At 40.8% G+C, this 21,145-nt stretch overlaps 1 protein-coding gene across 4 annotated transcripts in view; it reads right to left on the bottom strand.

Moving 5' to 3' along the window:
• Positions 1 to 20,993, bottom strand: part of LOC100644371 (ETS-like protein pointed) — a 145,118-nt gene extending 124,125 nt beyond the window's left edge. The window contains exons 1-3 of one of the 4 annotated variants that reach the window (XM_003398206.4): positions 20,795 to 20,993; positions 14,857 to 14,966; positions 5,009 to 5,216 (exon numbers count right to left, since the gene is read on the bottom strand). In XM_003398206.4, the coding sequence (XP_003398254.1) occupies positions 5,009 to 5,216; positions 14,857 to 14,961 (313 nt within the window). In that variant the 5' untranslated portion in view covers positions 14,962 to 14,966; positions 20,795 to 20,993. Of the gene's footprint in view, positions 1 to 5,008; positions 5,217 to 14,770; positions 14,967 to 20,794 lie in introns of those variants that run through there. The other 3 variants (XM_003398207.4, XM_020865101.2, XM_048409229.1) reach the window with 3 other exon arrangements.
• Between the last annotated feature and the right edge of the window lie 152 nt (positions 20,994 to 21,145).

Below are 21,145 nucleotides of genomic sequence, written 5' to 3'. Positions count from 1 at the left end.
TGTCTCTTTTTGGAAGAAACCTGATATATACAGAGTCAGCCATGAAAGTTTAGTTACGTACGTCCAACTGAAGTCGCATTCTGTTAGAGAATCTACGTTTACGTTTGCGTATTAACACGAAACCAATTTGCTTAGTATATTAACGTACTTCCGAGAGGAATGGGGAAAAACGTAGATATTTACCCGAGGAAAGTGCCGAAATGAAATAACGTCAGAAATTAGAAAATCTTTAATTTTATCGGTACTGCTAGATCGCGTCATTTCCTTTAAATATACGTGTGCAAGTTCGGTTAACAGATCTTTATCTAAATTTAAGGACGGTACGTAGACTTTGTATCTTAAGCTTACAAATTGCACAAATCTATTTATATAGGACTAATTCGATACACGTTTCTAACACGGTGGTTTTCATCGAGTTCCTGCAAAAATTAAGAAACAGATAAAAACTAGCGTTAATCAGTAACTAGTTACGTGAGTGAGGCTGGCCTTCGCGAGCTGGAATTCGATTTGGAATTCTAAATTTTCCACCAGCCTCGACAGACCGGCATATCAGCGTTTCGACGGTTTCCATGGGAAAAACGCTACGTCGACGTGTAACTAAAGTAACGTGAACGCTGACGAAGGTTGAATGACTCGTAACGAAACCGTTAATTACTACAACCGCGATGCGTTTGTTACATTCACGCTTGGTTAAACGTTTCTGTTTTACCGATCCTGGTACTTGCTATAACATTTGATAGATGAGACAAATCTCTGCTTAAATCTTTTAGTTCTTCTCGTCAAAAATATATTTTTCCCAACAGAAGAATCGATTTTTCCTTTAAAAATCCATCATTTCTTTCATTCTTTAAACTACCAGGCAAACTGCGAAAAATCCACTTTCGCTTTCTTTGAATTTCGACAAATTCGATTCAATCTCGATCGAACTGAGTTCTATTGAAACAAGCGAATCTCTTCCGCCGATGATTCCCCGATCTTCTGGTTTCTCGTCGAAGAAAATCGCATTGGCGGAAAGCAAAGCGCGGTGGAATGGAATCACCGTGTTAAAACATTTCCAAGGATGATTCATGGATCACGCGAGAACTGGAAAACCGTGGAATCAGTGAAAAATTGTGATCGTGTGCGTAACGAGCGCGAACGTAGAGGAGTAGATAAGTGGGTGGACGACGATCCAGCAGCGGGCCAGAGTGCGTGCGTACACGCGCACGTACACACGCCAGTAAAGGAGAATGGAAGGCGGGGGCGTTCAGTGGGGGGGCCTTAATGAGGATGCTGCTGATTATCCAATTCGTAAATTCTCGCTACATTTTGATCGTGCTCGCCGAGCCGCGAGTAACAAGAATTATTCCATGCTCCGTGCCAACCGATTTCCTCCGACGACGTTCCATCAATTTTTCGTGATTTCCACGTGCCTCGTTTATCTTCACCTACTCGACTGTTTTTTTAAGAAATCTCGATTGAAATTACAATTACCACGAACGTGGATGAACATGACAGAATTAAATTTGGTTTTATCCGTTTTCGATTTGAAGCTATTTAAGAACAATATATTTATACGAACGATATACATATTTGCCATTATGAAATGAATTTCTTAGAGATTCTGTGGGTCGAAGTATGAGAAGTTCGATCGATGAATCGTTGAATGTTTCTTTCCTCAGCTGACAAGGTTGATCGATATTTTGGTCGGTTCCTTAAAGGAAAGGGAATGTGTACATCGCGCATATTAACCACTTTGCCGACAGCATTGACGCAATTGCATCGTCGAAGTATTCATTGTCAAGGACGAGTCGAGCTTCTTCCTTTGGTCGCAGACGTTGCATTAAAACAGTACAGATTGTATAATAGAAATATTGGGAACGAGGGCTCGTAACGGGACGGAATTTCGCAAGAGAATACTCCACGGTGGCCTTTGCTCACCTCTAGACACCGATCGAAACGGTTGATAACAACTGGACAGATAACAGATGGACAGAGTCGCCGTTTAATATTCAACTATTCCGACAGTGTGTCCTCCGAGCGAACATATCGCATCTGTTAAGGCACTACACTTTCTGCGATTTACTCGTCAATCAACCCTTCGAATGAACGATATTTCGATATATGTACTCCGTATTTCTCGCCTCTATGGGTCACCATATAGAAACTAACCAACCTGTCGTTCGTGGAATTCGTTTTTGTTCGTCACGAGACTCGCGCCGCGTGCGTCGAGCAAATTGTATGCAAATCGACTGGCGATATTTTTAGACTATTATATGCGCTCTTGATCAATTGTCCTGTACCTTTCGAATACAGATACGCAGTTTAATACTCAAAAGCCTCTTCCAAGAATTTTCGCACGAGTATACGCTTCGACCAACGTTATCCGTTTTCTTTTTCATTTCTTTCCCTTTTCTTCGCAGAATATTTCATCTCTTTTTTTCGTGGAAAAAAAGTGCCACGAAAGATATTCTCCTCTCTTTCTCCCTAAGATCGGTCACCCTCTCATTTTTTTTCCTCGCCGCACCGTTTTAAATTTTAAAATAGCGCAACACGCAACGTCGTGCGAGCCGGTCTGCGCGATCTAATCGGACAAGTTATACACGAGTAAGTGCTTATGCAGCTACCGCTCATATTATGCAAGCATCACTCGATGTAAGTGCACCTTTTAGTGTCACAATCCAACAGTTAACAGGACACTACAACCACGCCGTTGGATCGATCGTGTTTCAACAGAGACACAGGTCTGGAATAGCTGATTCCAGAATTCTTTCGACTACCCACATAAACCCTTCCATCTTCGGCCCTCGAGGTGGTAAACAAAATTCCAAGCCATTTTTACATCCTCCCGTAAAACACGAGCGAACCGAGCAAGGATTTTCCGCTGACTCCGCGCGATTCCGATCGACTGCCTGATACTTGAGAAAATAGAATATCCAAATGAATAAAAGAAACTTTATACGTGCGCTCTGCAATCTTTGGAAAATACTATCAATAACATTGTATTCGCGTTCAAAACGACTCAATTCAAGACTTTTGTTGAATTTCATCGATATAGCGTATGCAACGTGTTCCATAATCAATTGGAAGGCTTAGCGGAAAAGTAAAGTATTTAGAATCATATCATCATATCAAAAACGAGAGAAACAGAAAATTCGTATTTATGTAGAATATGTTGTTTTCGATCTCCAAGCGTACGTGAGTGTTCTAACGTTTACGACCACACACTCTTCTATTAAAAATCAACTTATACCATCTATAGTTTCCTCAAATTACAGATTCGTTCAGTTTATACTATTTTTCCTTCGAGTTTCAGAATTATTCTACGTCCGATCTAATAGAGAAAAAGAATTAGTTAGCAACCTAGCGAATGAAGATGTCAAAAAAGCGAACAAACTTTCTCAAAATAAAGTACAGCTAATCCCACGCAAAAGGGAAAGGGGAAAATTAGCGATTATGATTACAATTACGTTATTCCCCTGTCCGGAAACCTGTTACGCGTTCGTGGCACATATAACCGCGTGCATTAACTATAAAGATGCCCGATGAATATGCCTGCGAGACTGCGGGAAATTCAACGTTCCCCCACAGGCTACTGAAACGCGCGGTGAATTAACGTCACACAAGGGAGCCTCGAAACGTTCCCTCCCTCTCTTCTCTCCTCCACCGCTCACAATAGGTATCTTGTGGCGCGTTAAAACTACAATGGCCGCGTACATGGCTAATTGAAACATTTGCCTGGACGATTACTAGACCGGCCGGGTAAACACACGCGTGAGCGTGTCATTTTCTCACGCCAACACCCGATACCCCGGGACAAATTGCATAGTTACATAGTATATATCGCGATCGTTCGATCGCTTCGTGTATATAAAACGTGAATAATCGTTCGACCTAGGAGTGAGCTCTTCTACGAAGGAAAAATTATACGTTCGTCAACCCTTTCGCTGATAATATTTCTGCTTCTCAGAGGTCGAATTGATCGACTCTAGATTTTTGTCAATTTTTCAATTTCATCGTAAATTTCAGCATAAATTGGCGATTAACGTTTGATCGCGCGAATGCAAAGCATTTACTTTCGTAAGTTTGTTTACGCGAAGAGAATAGAGGATAATAACAGTAAATTCTGTGACAAATTTCAAAAACAAAAGACAATCGGTATTTGTCGCTCTTTCTCTGCTTTTCGATTTATCGAGACGATCAACGTGGTTCTTAAACCGTCTCAATTTGCCACTTTTCAATCAACTTTCGTAAATCTCTAAAGTTTATTTCAATTCCATATTTTATTCGATGAAATTATATTTGAATATATAAAAGTAGAACTAATTTGTAACACGTTGAATAAGGCGCAGCGAAAGGGTTAAAGCGAGAAACGGAACTGGAAATCACGGGCCTGTTAATGAATCAATACGATATTGGAGACAAATAAAGCGCGAATCGAACACAAAGGCGATGGAAACATGCGATTAACACCCTTGATTAACTCGCGGCCTGTGCTTCTTATAGATCCGCTATCATTAGCAGGAAAAATCTCCGCGATACTTGCTACGTAGTTTAAAGAGGGTCCCTCGATCGTGTATCCCTTCACAAAGAGAAATAACATAGACTTTATCTACCCACGTAGAGTATAAAGAAGCTTCTACTAAATACTAAGAAATATTTTTCAACTTACCGATCTATGGACCAACATTCTATGGCTATCATCGAAGAACATATTCCATTAGGTCCAGATCCAAAAGATCGTCGATTAAAAATTACTGATTACGAACCTTTTCGTTATGCTATCTGTTATCGAAATTGAAAGTATTTTTGTCAAAAGTAACTAAAACTATTCTACCACGTCAATTTCCCAAATATAGACCTGAATCGATCCGCAAGGACAGTTAACCCGGAGCATCGACGAGGTTTAACAAGCAAGAACCCTCATTGATGCTCGACGAACCTACGATCGTCCAACGGGCCAGGTGATTTCCAGTTACCATAAACGTTTCAAACATAGGGAAAAATCGAATGGAAAAGAAAAACTCACCTAAGGAGCTCTCCGGATCGGACAGGTCGGAGAGAGAGGGCACTTTCCGCATCGAGGTGAACCTGCCGGAGAGGGCAGGCACCAGGCCCTCTTCCTCGGCGTCAGAGGCCAGCTCTTGTTTCATCAACTTCGCCATAACCGTCAACATGCCGCCACCGTCGCTAATGCTGCCGCCTCCCAGATAGCTACCCACGCCTCTGGCATCGCGCTGAAAGAAGAAGAAAGCAGAGACTTTCTTTTTAATTCGATCTATTGACAGAATGATACATTGTTGCTCGATTTTTGTTAATATCGATCGTGAACGAGAATCAGATTCGTTAAAAAAAAGGCAGTAAAAAGAATAAATTGGTAACATTCACATTACCATTATTCTTAACATAAGAGAGCGATGTTAGACAATGTTACGAATAGTCTAGTTTCGCAGTTACGGCAGACTAGACATTGCTGTTGGCTTATTTAAATTTAAAGACGGTCAGTGTTTAACTATAATTGCAGTGTATACGTATATGTTAATGTAATCAGATGTGTATATAAATTCTTATAGCGTGTACATTTCAGATGATGGATTGGTTAAAGCGATAGTTCGTCGGAACACGACATTCACTCTATTATCTCACGCGTAGCTAATGGACGAATCTTACTTAAAGATCATTGCCTACTGTATGTTCCGTAAGAGACAAATCCACGTAACTCTCACTATCTTCGTACTATGATACTATTATGGTATGACGTACAGATTTGTATCTGTTCTTGGTACAGTTATCGAAACAAGCCCGAGGTATGATGCCAAAACAAGGATCTGTGAAACATTAAAGAACGAGAAGTAAAACAGCAGAGACAGAGAAGAGAAGAAACTCGATGAAGAGAGCGATAAGAATCAATGATCGTCGAGGGATGGTGGCTGAAGGAGAGAGAAAGAAGGTCGAGATCGTAGGAAGGTAGGATGAAAGAGTCGCGAGGAGACGGCGTCTCGGTAGAGGCATGAATGGACGGTGAACCTGCTGGAGTTGACGTGCCGGAAGGGGAGAAGAGCGGAAAAAGAGCAACGGTAGGGAGGAGAATGGACAGAGAACGACAGGAGGTGGAGGGGGCGGATAAAGGAGAGCTCGACGCGGGAGAAAGAAATAAAATCGCTGAATAAGAAACGGGCAACGAGAGAAACGGTACGGGAGGTAGATCACAAGGCAAAAAAAGATGGAGAAGAAACAAGACGGATGACTGAATGATCGATGAAGATGGAGAAACACGAGGGACAGAGATATGTTAAAAAGAGACCGAAGAGAAAGAGAAGGGAAGAGAAACCGCAACGGTTTGATCGAGACGAAATTAAACTTTAGGTGGAAGAAAGATGAATGTACCGACGAGGACGAATTTCATGGGAGATTTCATAGAGTTATTACTCGTTTAAAATACATCGTGCTATATACGCTACGTCGAGAAGAATGTTACGAAAATGTAAAAAATTCAAGTTGACCGAGGATGACCAACAAATTAATATTACAGCGATAGCGGTGGGTGGAAAAAGGGAAAAGGAGAAGAAAGAAGAGAGAGAAAGAGAGAGAAGATGCAACAGAGTCGGCGCGCTTGGCGATAGCTACGACCGCTTGACCTTCGTGCGAGGGACTCCAAGTTGAATGAAACGCTGCACAAGAGAGTGACGCAACGGTACGCAATGCAACGACAGCGCTGCGACGCGATGCAACATTCTAACCTCGCCGTACCTACGCTTCTCGTCCCCTCTCCCTATCTGCTCTCTCCTTTTACGCTGCTCTTCTCTCCTCTGTTTCCCTTTACCTCTCTCACGATGCACTCTATCACCAGGTCTCGCCCACCTCGCTGCACTCTCCGCATCTTTCCCCTCTAATTCTTTCCACTTTTCCCTCCTCCACTGTCGCCGGAGAGCCAGTCCATCAGCCACCCTTCCTCCATCACCAGACGCTCGTTGGTCATAGACGCAGGACCATACCGGTGATGGCACTCCAACCAAGTGCATGGTGCACGCATCAATTCGATAAACTACAGTACATAAATCTTGAATTTACCACGGAAAATGTAGAGAACGAGACTTAACTCGGTAAATAACCGCCATCCTGGCGCCACGAGGGTTTTTATGTTTGAATTTAAGGTGTTTAGATAATAATCAGAGAATCGAGCATCGAGTCACATTTCCTAGGATAATCAGTATTTACATTTGCGAGAAGATATAGATGCCATGAGTATATAATATTTGCATGTATCTACATTATTGATAACTGAACACCAGCGAACATCGAGTATTCAGACTGCTTTTCACTTCTATCTCCCTACATCGCGTTGCTATCGTTCTAAGTATTCTGTTTTCAAGAGATACCGCTCGCTAGCGCCCACGATACCAACGCTCAATGGAAAGTTTAGAATATGGAAGATTGCATAGGAGTATTACAAGTTCTATGTCTAATAGAGCGAGATTTTCCATGGATGAAAGCGCGAAATAAGAAAAGTGATCTCGCGTTAATGGGAGAGCCGATTAAATCGTGAATCGAACAACGGCCCCTCTGTCTTACACGATAATTATTTTCCCCCACGTATTGCCTGTACACATACGAACGCAACACGTGTATGCAGAGAAGCGGTCTGCTGGTAATTCTTGTCACGCGTTGCTTGCCGTCTTTCTCCGCCAGTTCATCTATCTGTTTACCTATCTCTTCCTCTTTCATCATCGGCATTCGAACGATACCGAGCCGTGCCGATTCGTTCCACTACGTTAGACCTACGTGACCGTACGTTCAGGCCACTTGCTTCCGAACCAAACTGCCAAGCCCGATCCGTGAGACCAGCCATCGAGATTATTTTAGTATCGTGTAAGCAATAGAACATACGAGTCTCGATAAAGCTCGATAAAGATAAAATGATAATTTTGATTTACATCTTCATCGTCTTTTTCTCTTATGTATTTTTTTAACCTATCGACCGTGTCATCCTTTCGCCAGAATTTCTGCAATCACAAAATTTCGAGTTAAAAAAAGTCAAATTAATCTCAGACAGTTTGATTTTAATTCTTTCGAATGTAAATATGATGTAATTTGTTTTCAGAAGAAACGAAAGTTTGACGAACAATAAACGAAGAGATTAATGCCACGTGTTAACAGATTAAAGTGAATCAGTAAAGATTAAACTACGGATGTTTATGCATTTACCAGACATTATACAATGCGCATAATACTACAAAGTACCTATATAAAATATTTACAATGTAACAGCTGCGATAGATCTTAATTTATATATTTATAGCGAAAGATGAACATCGTTTATAATTTGCACAAGCAGCAGTCTAGAAACGATAAGTCCAAGGTTTTCCGTATCTTTTCCTCGTACATTTATGTACAACGAGGTTGGACGAGAAGAAACGTGGATAAGAACGGAACATCGTCTACGCGAATTCACTTACCGCGATCGATGAGTGTGCATTGTACTCGCGCCTAGATAAATTAATCGTCGTACGAATTGCGAACGATACAATTCGCAATTATTTCTCGGAAATCGGCGTCGTCGATCCCCGAGCCAAAACGTCACGGTACAGCTTCCACTCCTTTATTCTTTACAATTAACGCAACGAGTATTCATCACCGTTGAAACATTCGGGCGAGCCATCTATTTCTTTTCTAAGAAGAAAGAAAACGAACACTCATTTCCATTTTAGATAATGTTCCCTCCCTACAAAATATTAACTTCCACGAATTCCCCAAAACCCTAACAGATAACTTTATCGTTTTATTGGAAGAATACACGTTGCCTCGGTCTGTACGGTTATCATTTTATAGCACAATTTATATTTATTTTATAGCACGATTCTCTGAACCAGTCGGATCGTAGAGTACGATCGGAGCGGTAGGAAAGGGAATATCCTCGTGTAAAGCGTTAAGCTTCCATCTTCGTGCACAAAGTCCGCACCTTTGGGCAGCACGACGACCTGGTTCGTACAAGAAACTCGGCATTATACTCCTTCTGAACGGACTCGAACCGTTCTCTGAATGAGTGAGTAACAGAGTCTACGAAGAAGGGGAACAGAGACGAATCGTCGAAAGAGAAGCGAACAGACGAAGAGGGAGCCGGCTAAGAGACTGTGTTCTCTGACTGACCGAGAGGACCAACGGCAAAAGCCAAGAGAGAGAAGATCGTCGAATACGCCCTTGAAAGGAAGAAACGAAAAGGAGCTATTAGCACGTTTCACGTCTACCACGATCGCCAGCTATTTTTACCCCCCATTTGCTTCTACGTTTCTTTCTTTTCTCTTCGCGCTCCTTCATCGTGTGGTAACATATTATTCTGAAACGTTTCGGCATGGAAATTTAGTCGGAGAGTTATGTTTCTTGAATCTTTGCCATTAGTTCGGGAATCGGGCTACAGCTGAGGTTGCATTCGCAGAACAAATGTTGCAACCGAACTTCGTTCTCCGAGCAAAGATCGGCAATATTTCTTTCTCTTGATTCGAGTCAAAGATATCGATATCGAAACGCTAATAGAAGTGAGACTCCATTTATGTCCAATAATGATAGAAATGGAAACAAAAATTTGTGGCTGATTTTTAGCACTAATGAAATTATTAAATGTTTAATTCCACGTTTCATTCGCTTAATTGGATTCGAACGGCAGTTCAGTTAATTGGCCATTAACTAAAATTTCATCCTAATAAGTGGAGTTCTATCGTGACTTCGAAGAATACTAGAAAGATCGTTCTAACCAATTGGCTTCAGAGCGAGCCAAGAAGCCAAGGAAAAAAGACAGACGACCCACGAGAAATATCGAACGAGTTCACCGAGCAATAGGCAAGATTGTTTCAACCAACGTGCGAGCAAAAATAGACATCGAACCGCGTTCCCAGTAATGGTCCTTTCAGACATGTAAATCTATTCGAGCCACGCAGCAGCAGGAGCAAAAACGGTCGAAAATATTTTTCCAAGATCGAATCGTGGCTCGGCCACTTGGAGACTCGTCTAAAAACCATTCCATCTTTAAACATTCAACGTCCAATTCAATGAAACCTGCAAGTCGCGTCTTGATTCGATTATCTCGATCGCACGAAATAGAAACTAGTATGTATTTCGAACGCAGAGAATCCGTTCAACGTCGAGATTTCAGACGGTTCACGACGATGCATCGTGAAACATTCGTCGGTTCCTTAACGAACGATATCGACAACTGGAGACGTGAAATGAAAAATGAACGGACGAGACGTTCGACTGTTCATGTTTAACGCCAGCAATTCCATTAATTGACAGCGTGATTATAAATTAAAGACAAAGTAATATAATTAGCAGATAAATGCAACAGCAGCTGCGGAATAATCGAAAGGGTTGAGACACTGAATGGAAGTATGTCTGAAATTTTTTAAAAGAATCTCTGATCAAATCGCGAGGATGATTCTTTCGCGTGCATAGCCTTTCGACGATCTTCCAATTGATCCAAAGCCAATACGAAGATAGTCAAGCGCTGGTAGAATACAGTAGTTACGAAATTGAGCGCATTTCAATGGCCAGACATACCGTCAATGAACGTAATATCAATGTTTTCTGAGACCGAATGTCGCCTGATTGCACGCACGTGGACTACGATAAGATAAGGCCTCGCGAGGAAGCGTTCAACATTACCATTTTCGATCCAAGATAGTCAATAAACCGGTCAAACGTTAAACTCGCTAATTCCAGCCTAACTTTTCATCGATATCGTCAATGGACAATTGCGAAACGTAATTATATAAACAGGATATTCGCTAATGGACACGAATTTCAAAGCGTAACTAAATCAGGTTAAAAAAAACATTAAAGAAAGACTATTACTATTCTGTTTTATAGTGTCTTATAGTTGTAATCGGGGAAACGAATCGATCGAATAGTATTACGAGGGAATAGGGTCTCGATAGACCCGAGTAAGTATCATCAATGAACCGAGAACGAGAGAAAAACGTCGATGAACACGTAACGTCCGCCATTCATCGTCCCATTCGCTATTTATACGCAGCTTCTATTTATCAGGGATGAATGACAGAAGACACGCACGATTAAAAACTTTTCCGCTATATCGACCTGGTTTCCGTAGCTAGCGACGTAAATATGCACCGAGCATGGATTTTATTACCCCTCGTTAAAAGCCGAAAGGTTAGCCTCGTATATTTAGAAGTTCGTGAATAATCGTGAACTTCTCTCTCTCTCTCTCTCTCTCTCTCTGAGATCGATCGTAAGCAAATCTGTCTACCGAGATGAATACTCTTTCATATTGGCTTCGTCGAGTTCCTTGAACGTTAGTTTCATTAGAAACTAGAAAACGTGAAATAAGAGAAATAAAGGGACTCTAGCGAGGAGGAGTTCAGAGCGATACAAGCACCTTAATTTAAAATTTCAATACTTAAAAAGAGATTATGCATAGCAATAAGGATATAATAATTCGCTTTACGTACGTTTCAAATATTAAATCTTAATTACATTGCTTCTGTATTGTCCTTAACGCCACAGATCTTTTTTTCCTAATACAGGTGATATTGGAATCTTGGGTCGACGCAGCGTGATTTAAAAGAAAAAGAAGCGTGGGAGATTCGAGTCGATCCTCCGAATGCGAGCGGGGGATCGTTTTTCGACGAGTTCCGCGGAGGACTTCCGGCAGAGAAGCGGCCAAGTGGCCAGTTCCTGCGCTGACAACAGCTGTCCTGCTTTCCTCTTATTAAATATTCATCGACAGATGGCCTCGGAACGAAACACTGGATAACTGTGAAATTTGACAGTGCAAAGATTACGTGATGCAACTCGTAAATATTTGCAAAGGAAACAGGATGATTGTAGACTGTAAATGTCAAGTGGACAACGCGATGTTCCAGGGTATCATGAATCGAGAAAGGTGCTTCTCGAACGTCCTCTTCGAATAACTGTAATAACCAGGTGCAAGAAGAAAATATCCTTTGACATATTTCCTCTTAAAAAGTCGAGAAAACCAATGGTTGACTCGTTCGATCTATCAAGACCAGTATTGTCAGGGGAAAACAGGTATAATCAGTATGCAGCGGGAAGCTAGGAAAGGAAACGGATGCACCACGCCCAAATCGTTTAATCCTGAATCGATGGCGAGCGAATGGGCACGATTGCAAACGGCTAATTGTTCTAGACGGGCTCTTATCATCAATCTGGTTCAAATTCCCCTATATTACTTCCTCTCTTCCACTACTATTCGTCATTTGAATAACCAAAGGTATAATCAACGCTCAAAATAGAGTACGTGTCCCCTATCAAACTTTCAACGTTTCCCTCTAGAAAAAGAACCTACCTTCTGTCAAGAAAACGTGACCCACGCATCTCCAAAATAGTCTTTCATAGAAGCAAGAACTCTTGCGAGAAACCTCTGAACGAAACGAAACTGAATCATCGCACTTCTAAAAGTCATTCTAAAAATTCAATTTCAATTTTGGTCGGTGAGTTGCATTAAGCTTCTACGTGTGACAGAGGGTTCCCTCCTAACGCATGCATCGCCACGAGATGTCCGTTAGATTGTATAACGACGTTGCTCTCCTCCGTCAACCCTCGGCTCGTTAATGAAAAGAAGCAAAGTCGACAGAGAGAGAGAGGAAGGGAGAGAGGCGAAGAGAGGACAACGATGCACCGGGCGCGAGAGAGCGTGTGACGTAGGTGAGGCAACGGTGCATGCGACTAGAACGAACGGCGCATGCAGAAGGTCTGGCTACATGATGCGAGAAGGGATGCTATTTCTGGCGACTTAGATTTCTCCTTTCTCCTCCCCCGAGAGCACCGGCAGCCGTGCACGCGTTTCTTCCCGCCTGTCCCTACATCCCGTTCCTCTTAACTAACTCACCGACTTTCCCGTCTCTTCCACGTCCCTTTCGCTTTCGAACGATTACTACTCCTCCTTCCTGCTGCTACCTCCTTTTTGCTTCTTCCTCCCTTCGAGCTAACTCGTTTACGATTCCTACGGGATGATTTCTTTCGACGAATGACACTGCGGAGATGGAGTAGATCTTTATTAATTTGTCAAAGTCCATCGATCTTAGTCGTAGAATAATACATCGTCGTAATACGTACGTCGCGAAAATAGACTTCCCACTTTAAAACCTTACACAATCTTGAAACGTAAAAGACGAACGTATCTACGTGTTATCCACCATATTGGGTTTGTATCGAGGAACAAGTCGGTTGCTCAAACTCGAAGCAAAAGTGCGTAAACTGGCAGTAAAGTCGACCTGATCCGAGCAGTCGGAACAGATGGGGGCCAGCAGACGCTAAACAAGGCGAAACCAGACGAAGAAACGGCGAGAAGACGCCTTCTTCGAGCACCAGCGGACCGAGACAACGACCAAGGAAGAGGTGAGAGAAGAGAACGAGACTTACACGCGGTTCGATTAACTGCCTAACGAAACTTAAAATGCAACGTGAAATCGCCTGAACATCCATTACACGATCGTATACATAGCTATTCGTTTAATTCGAAACTTGTATAAACCCATTACACGGTGATCATTTACATAGTCTTCCAACCGAGCTATCAATTAAACATCACGCCTTACATAAGCGCGCACGCTATCCAAGATTTCGTGTCTGCCCCGACAGAGGAGCCCGAAGGAATATAAAACAAAGGGGAAATAGTAGGAGGTAGAACAAGGAGGGAGCACACGGCAAGAGAAAGAAAAGAGCGACCGAACAGACGAGGACAAAGAGAGACCGATGGTCAGGGCGCAACCGAGTGAAACGAGGAGGAAGAACAGGACAGAGAGAAGCACGCAAGCACGCAGAACGGAGAAAGAAGGATCAAGAGTAAAGGAGAACGCGTTAGAAGTGTTAGACGGTGACCACGTGAGGTCAGGGAGGAAGGGAAGGGCGAGAGGGGATGAGAAACGATCGTTGGCTCTACGTTCATTCATGAAACGAAGGCGGAGAGCAGCTACGGAACGAATTGTTACTGGCACTCGTACAATCGCAAGCTCTGCCAACGGAGTTGCCAACGTCAACTATCACCGCGAAAATAGAGCAGGATTCGCCTATTTCGGACGGTCCTCTTCGCTCTCCTTCTCTATCTCCTATATAATAGAAACTATCGTGTTTGCTGTACGATAACGGCCCTAACGAGCCATTACAGTTAATTAATAATTTGCAAAACGATGCAGCATACTTGTCCGATGTTGGAAATTTCCGCTGCTCCGTGGTGGTTTCGGTAGCATTGTCTTTTCGAATGAAATATTCGAGAAGTTTGCCAAAAAAAATCGTCGATCATGGTTAGGTTGTTCTTTAAGTAAACGTATTTAGTTACAATCTAAAAAGATTAAAACCATCCGTCAATCTGTCCACCGAACGTAGCAATTCCTCGAATATCAAGTTGAGAATAGCTAGCTCCTTTTAACTATGCATAAACAATTTACATTCTTTTTCACGAGACTAATAACAACTATAGGTAGATGGTTCGATATAACAGAAACATTCGAAGCAGCTTCTGGCATTCCATTATCTTTTACAATTTTTACATTCCTTTCTATTTTTGCGCAAACCGTAATTTTCATCCTGAGAATAAAACGAAAGGAAAACGATCGCGAGTTCGAAGTGTCGCATCGATGACAATTACACAATGGAAATGGCTGGCAGCGCGAGCGGCGACATTAAAAGGAAGTTCCGAAAATAACTCCGCGACGCGATCACGCGGCTGCAGAATCCCAGATCAAAACAGAGATCAAACCTCTCACATTTCGAAATTGCGCGCCGTTTCAGATTTAGACCGGGTGTAATTAAGTGTCACCTGTGGATCGTGTGCGGTTAAAAGCGTCGATCGTCTTCCTTCCGTCTTTGCTCCGCTCGAGTGAACGATCAAAGAGTATCACTGACCTTGATGGATCTGTGATCGATCGGGTAACCTTTCCTGGTACCAGGACTCTCCTCGTAGAAGTCCTGTTCCTCCTCCCCGTAGTCGTACAGGGATTCCATATCCATATTGGCTGCAAAAAGATTATATTTTAGCAAAGAATATCAAAATCAATGTATTTTAACTCCTTGCCTTATACAATATCCAATTATACCCGTGATGAACAAGTATTAACAAAGTTTTAATTTTATTATATTATATATTTATTATATACATTTTATTAACATTTCATTCTAACTTCATTTTTAATTCATAAGATCGAAGATTAAAAATGTCGTAAAACAAGGAGTTAAAGACTTTTATAGTTATTCCATTCTATAAGTTGGTTTCTGCACAACGTATAGCGTACGAATAAATTTGCTCGTTCCTTCACGGAGGAACGATCGCTTGGCGTGCAAAGGGCGTTTTGTTCGAATCGCCGCGTGTAAATTCGATATTTAGGCGGTGGCTGCACGTGAAAAGCATAAGTCGCGCTTTGGACGCTTAATAGCGGTCGCAACTCGCCTTAAAAACAGACATTCCCCGTGCAACGAACGCTCGCACGCGCCTCTTGAACGCGGCCTGGAGATACTAAATCACCGTTCCTTTTTATTTGCAACCTGCACAGTAAATTCTCTTCCACATGACGTACCTACTCTTCCACCCGAGTCTTCCTTTTACCACGCTGGTTGCTCTAAAACGTGAGAAATCATCATGCCTGTTGCTCGCAACCAAACGAATACCACGATTCGACTTCGCTCTCCAGCTTTTCCTCTTTGTTAGAAAATTATTTTCTGTAATTTCTAGAAGACTCGAATACCAAAGAAAAGCGACAAAGCTGAAATTAGAATACAGAATAGGATAAGGTGATTCAGACAACAATAGAATATAAGGTTTAGCAAGAAGCAAGTTAGAAGTGCAATTTTTAAAAAGATTCACGCGGCGAGGGGGATGCAAGGAACTACAGGCACTAACGTAGGAGGTTTTCGAACTCTGGTTTCTACAAAGATCAGGTTACTCCGGCTGGAAGCCCAAACGACAGATGGTAGGTGGAAAAGTGCTCGAGCACCGCCATCGACTCTCACGGCTCTTTGTACACGGCCGAAATATTCCTGCTTCACAGCCTACAAAGCGCCTCGCAATTCACAACCTTTCTTTTTAACCCTCTCCCTGATACAAGGTGCCAATAACTTCCCAAAAAGAAAGAGTAGATACGTCTTTTCATTAGAGGCACAGAAACGTTTTTCAAGGAAGATCAACCATGGGCCTATCGTGTGAATTTATCTTACAGCTGACAAACATTTTGTTAACTCTTCAATAAATATTCTTACGACAAGTTAATTGGATGGAATTTAATTATAGATAACGCTTGCGACAATGTTGCGAAGGCTTGACCTAAAATAATTTCAAGGATTTCCACCGAGGCGGTCAACGAAATCCTCACTCCCACGATGTTGTTTTCAACTACGACATTAATAACGCTTACAATATTCATTCAGTGATCCAGCTGATAGCGACTCTTATCTCCAAGTCGCCTATCGATTTAACTCACAGGAAGATACGATTTCTTGGATTCGTTTATCTAAACAGAAACTTTTGAAAAACGACCACTAGCGAAGAACAAAGGAAAGATTCAAGCCCCCAAAAAACGAATTCAGCAAATTAATTATGAGCTTGCATACTGATAAAAAATACATACGTGTGTTCAGATAAATTGATATCGGAATAACCATCTACCATTATCGATTGGCCAACTTCAAATCACATTATTGCGCGACAAGGAAAACCATATGTCGAAAGAGCAACTTTGACATTGATTAATGATCATCCTTCAGCTGAAGCGCTAAAGATTCTTCCAGAATTTGCTGCAAAATATTCCAATGGAAATTTGCCTTGTCATATAGAGTGCAAATTAAATTACAACGTCTGGTTATCTCTCAATCTTTCAACGATAGATAAGCCCCTGCTTGATGACTGATTACTATTAAGAATGAAAGAAAAAATAATTAAATACATTAGAATTAATGCAGGTTTTATTAAAAATTTAATTATATGTTTTGCAATATATAAAGTTTGGTAAAGTAATATTATTCGTTATGTGCTGAAATCAAACAATGGAATAATATAGAACTAGGAGCCCAAAACGTAGACTCCAAATACGTTACAGCATCTAATTACTGAAATTCTCGATATTTTTCATATATATACATGTATACATTATACACATACATGTTTCCTACATTTCATGGATATACCTGAAGATTATCAGTGGAACTCTGAAAGGGAACGCGATCAGTTTCAAGCTTTAAAGTGTTCGGCCGACTTCCGAGCAAACACAAGGATGCCGTTTCCACTCAGATGCGTTTACCTGCATTTCCGAACGATGAAAGTGAAAGAAAAGATCGTTCGATACGGAGGGGTAAAGTCGTAACGCTGTTGGTTTATTTTACTCCACTAGTTCCTCATTCGCATACAGAGAGGCATTCGCCAATAGATAAAGCTCTACCATAGAATACCTATGTAATATAACATTTCGAATTTTCTACCCACTAACTGGAACAAAGAAAAAAGAATGAAGAAGGAATGGCTCACTCTAATGTTTCATGCACACACGTAACATCGAAGTTACCGAGTTAGAACTACCTCGAGAACTCTTGCATTTTCTTGACCATGAAATGGAACCGAAGTAAGAGAGACAAGAGGGAAAGAAGACAAATGGCTACTTCTACTAATATATTGTTAAAGATAGTTTCAGACACAGCTCTTCGTTTGAAAAGTTATTTGAGCTATTTATCACCTATAACCTACTTAAAGTTTTACATAAGATTATAAGGGTTGTATACCTTTATCTTAAACAAATTTATTATCTTTCCAAAAGAATTCCACGATTGAAAGATAATTTTATTATGTCTTGTGATAATGAAATATTGACGATGTCCTTGGAAATAGATGCCCATTTTTTTTTTTAAATTAGCTAACAATAATATAAGAATGTAATCAATACAATAAATTTAAATTCCAAATAAAGGGAAAATAATACTATTTTGAAAAACACTAAAAGAAATTGAACTATTGTCATAAAAAGAAATTCATGACTTGCTACCGTTTTGAACGATAACAAAATGGCGGAAAGAACAAGTATGTACAAAATTCTTACGTCCGTTTCGTTTTTCTGAGACACCGTGTATAAACTGGGTCGTCCTTCGAGAAGTTGGAGTGTCTATTGTTTCAACTCCGGCGAAAGAGCAATATAATATCTTTCGAGGAGCTGCCGCTGGGTTTCCAGATGCGGGCAGACGTTCCTCCAGGTTCTCCATGCACGGGATGCATGGACCCGTATGCAAGTTTCAGCACCCACGAAGGACCCATATGGGGAAAAATCTCATTACTCGCTTGACTTTCGAACTTATTAAAACCGACATAATATTTCTTTTCCATTCACAAATTCCGAATCCGCATCACCAACTCAACCCGCGCCACGAACTACCGATGCACTACTGCCAGCTTAAAATTTGAACGTAAAAAAAAAACGCTTCGTTCGAGAATCGAAGGCACGCTATTATCGAACGATTGTCACTCGAACTCGTATTGTTGCAAACATCATACAATTGGCTATACTCTGTTGAACGAATCAAGTCAGGAGTGGTAAATAACATCACGTGATCAAAATCTAGAGCAAAACAGGATCGATTGTCGATCTTAAGTTTTAAGATATAAAATGAAAAGTTATTTTTTCCGAATAAGTGTATTTTTTTAAATCTACCGACTTAGATTCGTTGCCAATTATCCAAATAAATTTTACTTAGCAGCTAGATTAGAATTTTCTACAATCCCTGAAGAGTATAATTTACTAACGATTACCGAGCAATAGTTGACCGATTAATTAGTTGTATATATGATAAATATACTGATGTGTTAAAAAAAGAAGCAACAATTTACCTCAAAGTGGAAGTCCTCTTTTTTTCTAGTTTTTCCAACAGAAAGCATATTTGGCAAAACAAGAATCGTCTTGTCTCTAAACCGATCAACGCGCAACGGTTTCTTTTTCTCTTTCTCTAGCACACATGCTCCCTCCCCCCTTTATATCCCTTTCCTCACATCTTCTTCCTCCCTTCTTCCTTTCTATCCCTCGTGCGATGTCAGAACGTTCGCGGAGCTTTGTCATCGTGGTGTCTTCTCTGGCCTTTGATATTTGTCGCGTCTTTGGTAGAAAGAAGAAACAGTCGAGAGACAAACGAGGGAAGAAGCATGGTAGGTCGCAGCGTTGCCATGCTGTACTCCCCGAGATCCGAGAAAGTGTACAAAAACCATTCGACCCACCAACACCGAGGGCATCGCGTTCCTTTTTTAAATTGCCAGGCTAGCCATCCCCTCGTATGCGTTTAACTTACACTGTCCAACACACTATTTCTCTCTCTCCCCCTTGCGTTTCCTATCTCTTTACCCCCTCCTCCTCCTCCTCCTCCCTTGCGCTCTTTTTCTCTCGTCTCTGTCTGTATGTATACCAAATACTGTTCGACGGAAATATTACCTACACGCGTTACCAGCGAAATATGTTACGCAGACACCGTAGAAAAAATGATCCAGATCTGGCATAAATTGTTTGTCAGAGTCTAAAATATTGGGTTAAATATTCCACAAAAATACAGCCTAATATTATCACACTATCTAGATTAATGCTTTAGTAAAAATCGATAAATTTTTATGAGCTCGATTAGGTTGGCAATAATGATCTATTGGATATTTTTATAAGAGGCTAGTCTCAGGATATAAAAACTAATGAGATTTTTTTACATATATATTTACATCATTTTGCATTATCTATAATAAAAATCACAAATAATTGTAAAATGTTGTAATAGAATTTCATTATGGAAGTGTTATAAGATATGTTCATTCGTTAAACACAATATCAATTCTGTATCACTTCAATATATTGTATCTTGTAGTGCGTTATCGATATATTTATTTTTTGATTTATAATTATGTATGCAAAAAAACAATTTCCGACAAACACCTTACTCAAAGATTATTATTAAAAGATTCCACAAACGAACAGTAAGTACGTTGGTCGAAATGATAAAAAAGAAATTGCAAGTAACGTAAAATGTGATACGATTATCAGGTACGAGATATTTACGATCGATACGAATCAATACGAGAGGCTTAATCTTCGAAATGTTCTTGCAAACATCGAGTGTCGAATTTCACTTTGAAAGAACCTTATTTGAAACATGCCAATTACATACATATGTATATTCGAGTCACGACCGAGTACAATAGAATCGTTATCTCTATTGTGCAATCAATTTTTCTTCAAATAAATATATTTCAAGCGAGACAAAGATATGAATAATAAACGATATGACGCAAGTAAACGAATATCTCCTAAATCGTACGGTAGGCTTACACAAGATAATACGTTCGTGAATACAATAATACGAAAGCTATGATATAAAAAAATTCGTTTTGTTACACAGAGATGACATCAAATACAAAAAATAAAATGTAAACGCATATTTACGGAAAACAAAACTTCTATTTATTCACTTCCAATTCGGCTCCAGCCGATAGAAATAAACAAATAAAACCTGTGACATGCTTGCACATGTAACGTACTTAAATTATAATATACGTATCTTAACTTTCCGTGGGATGCAAAGTAACCAGGAGAACACTCGTCAAAACAAATATAGGCCTGACCGAACGTAGGCGTATACTTTTCTGACGCTACATTCTACCTTGTTGTAATATTTTAGAATTTCTTCGTCTCGTTTTGCTACATCGTTTTCATATTAATAAAACTCGAAACTCTGGCCTAACGTAAGACCAGTACAATTCAGAAGTTTCGAAGATTTGCGTTCGCGCGCTCGTATCACGCAGAAGCGCGCAGGTGGAGTGTCTTTTAACGTGTTTACTTACCTGTTTTCCAACGTAAAATCCAGTGAAGAGCGCAACCGTGTCAATTGTCCAGATAATGTACACGAAAAACACCAAACAGAAATCGAACACAAAACAATAATCACGTGTACGACTGTGAGGCGCACGCACATCGGCAGCACTAACGCGGTATACCCGTACACAATACAGATTACAAATGTATTATGGCCACGGGTCAGGCGTTCATGAATGAAACTAAGAGCGGGCTTCACCTCCCCACCCCGCGGCACAGTGCCTTTAGCCAATCACTGATAGGCAAACGCATTCTCCTCTGTGATTCGTTATCGTATTCTGCACATTCCGTTGGAACATTACTGCAGTCGAGGTATACAA

The sequence above is a fragment of the Bombus terrestris genome, chromosome 10 (genome assembly GCF_910591885.1).
Source record: "Bombus terrestris chromosome 10, iyBomTerr1.2, whole genome shotgun sequence".
In the NCBI taxonomy this organism is placed as follows: Eukaryota; Metazoa; Arthropoda; class Insecta; order Hymenoptera; family Apidae; genus Bombus; species Bombus terrestris.
The sequence above is the reverse complement of the archived record's forward strand: the minus strand, read 5'-3'. Positions and strand labels throughout refer to the sequence as shown.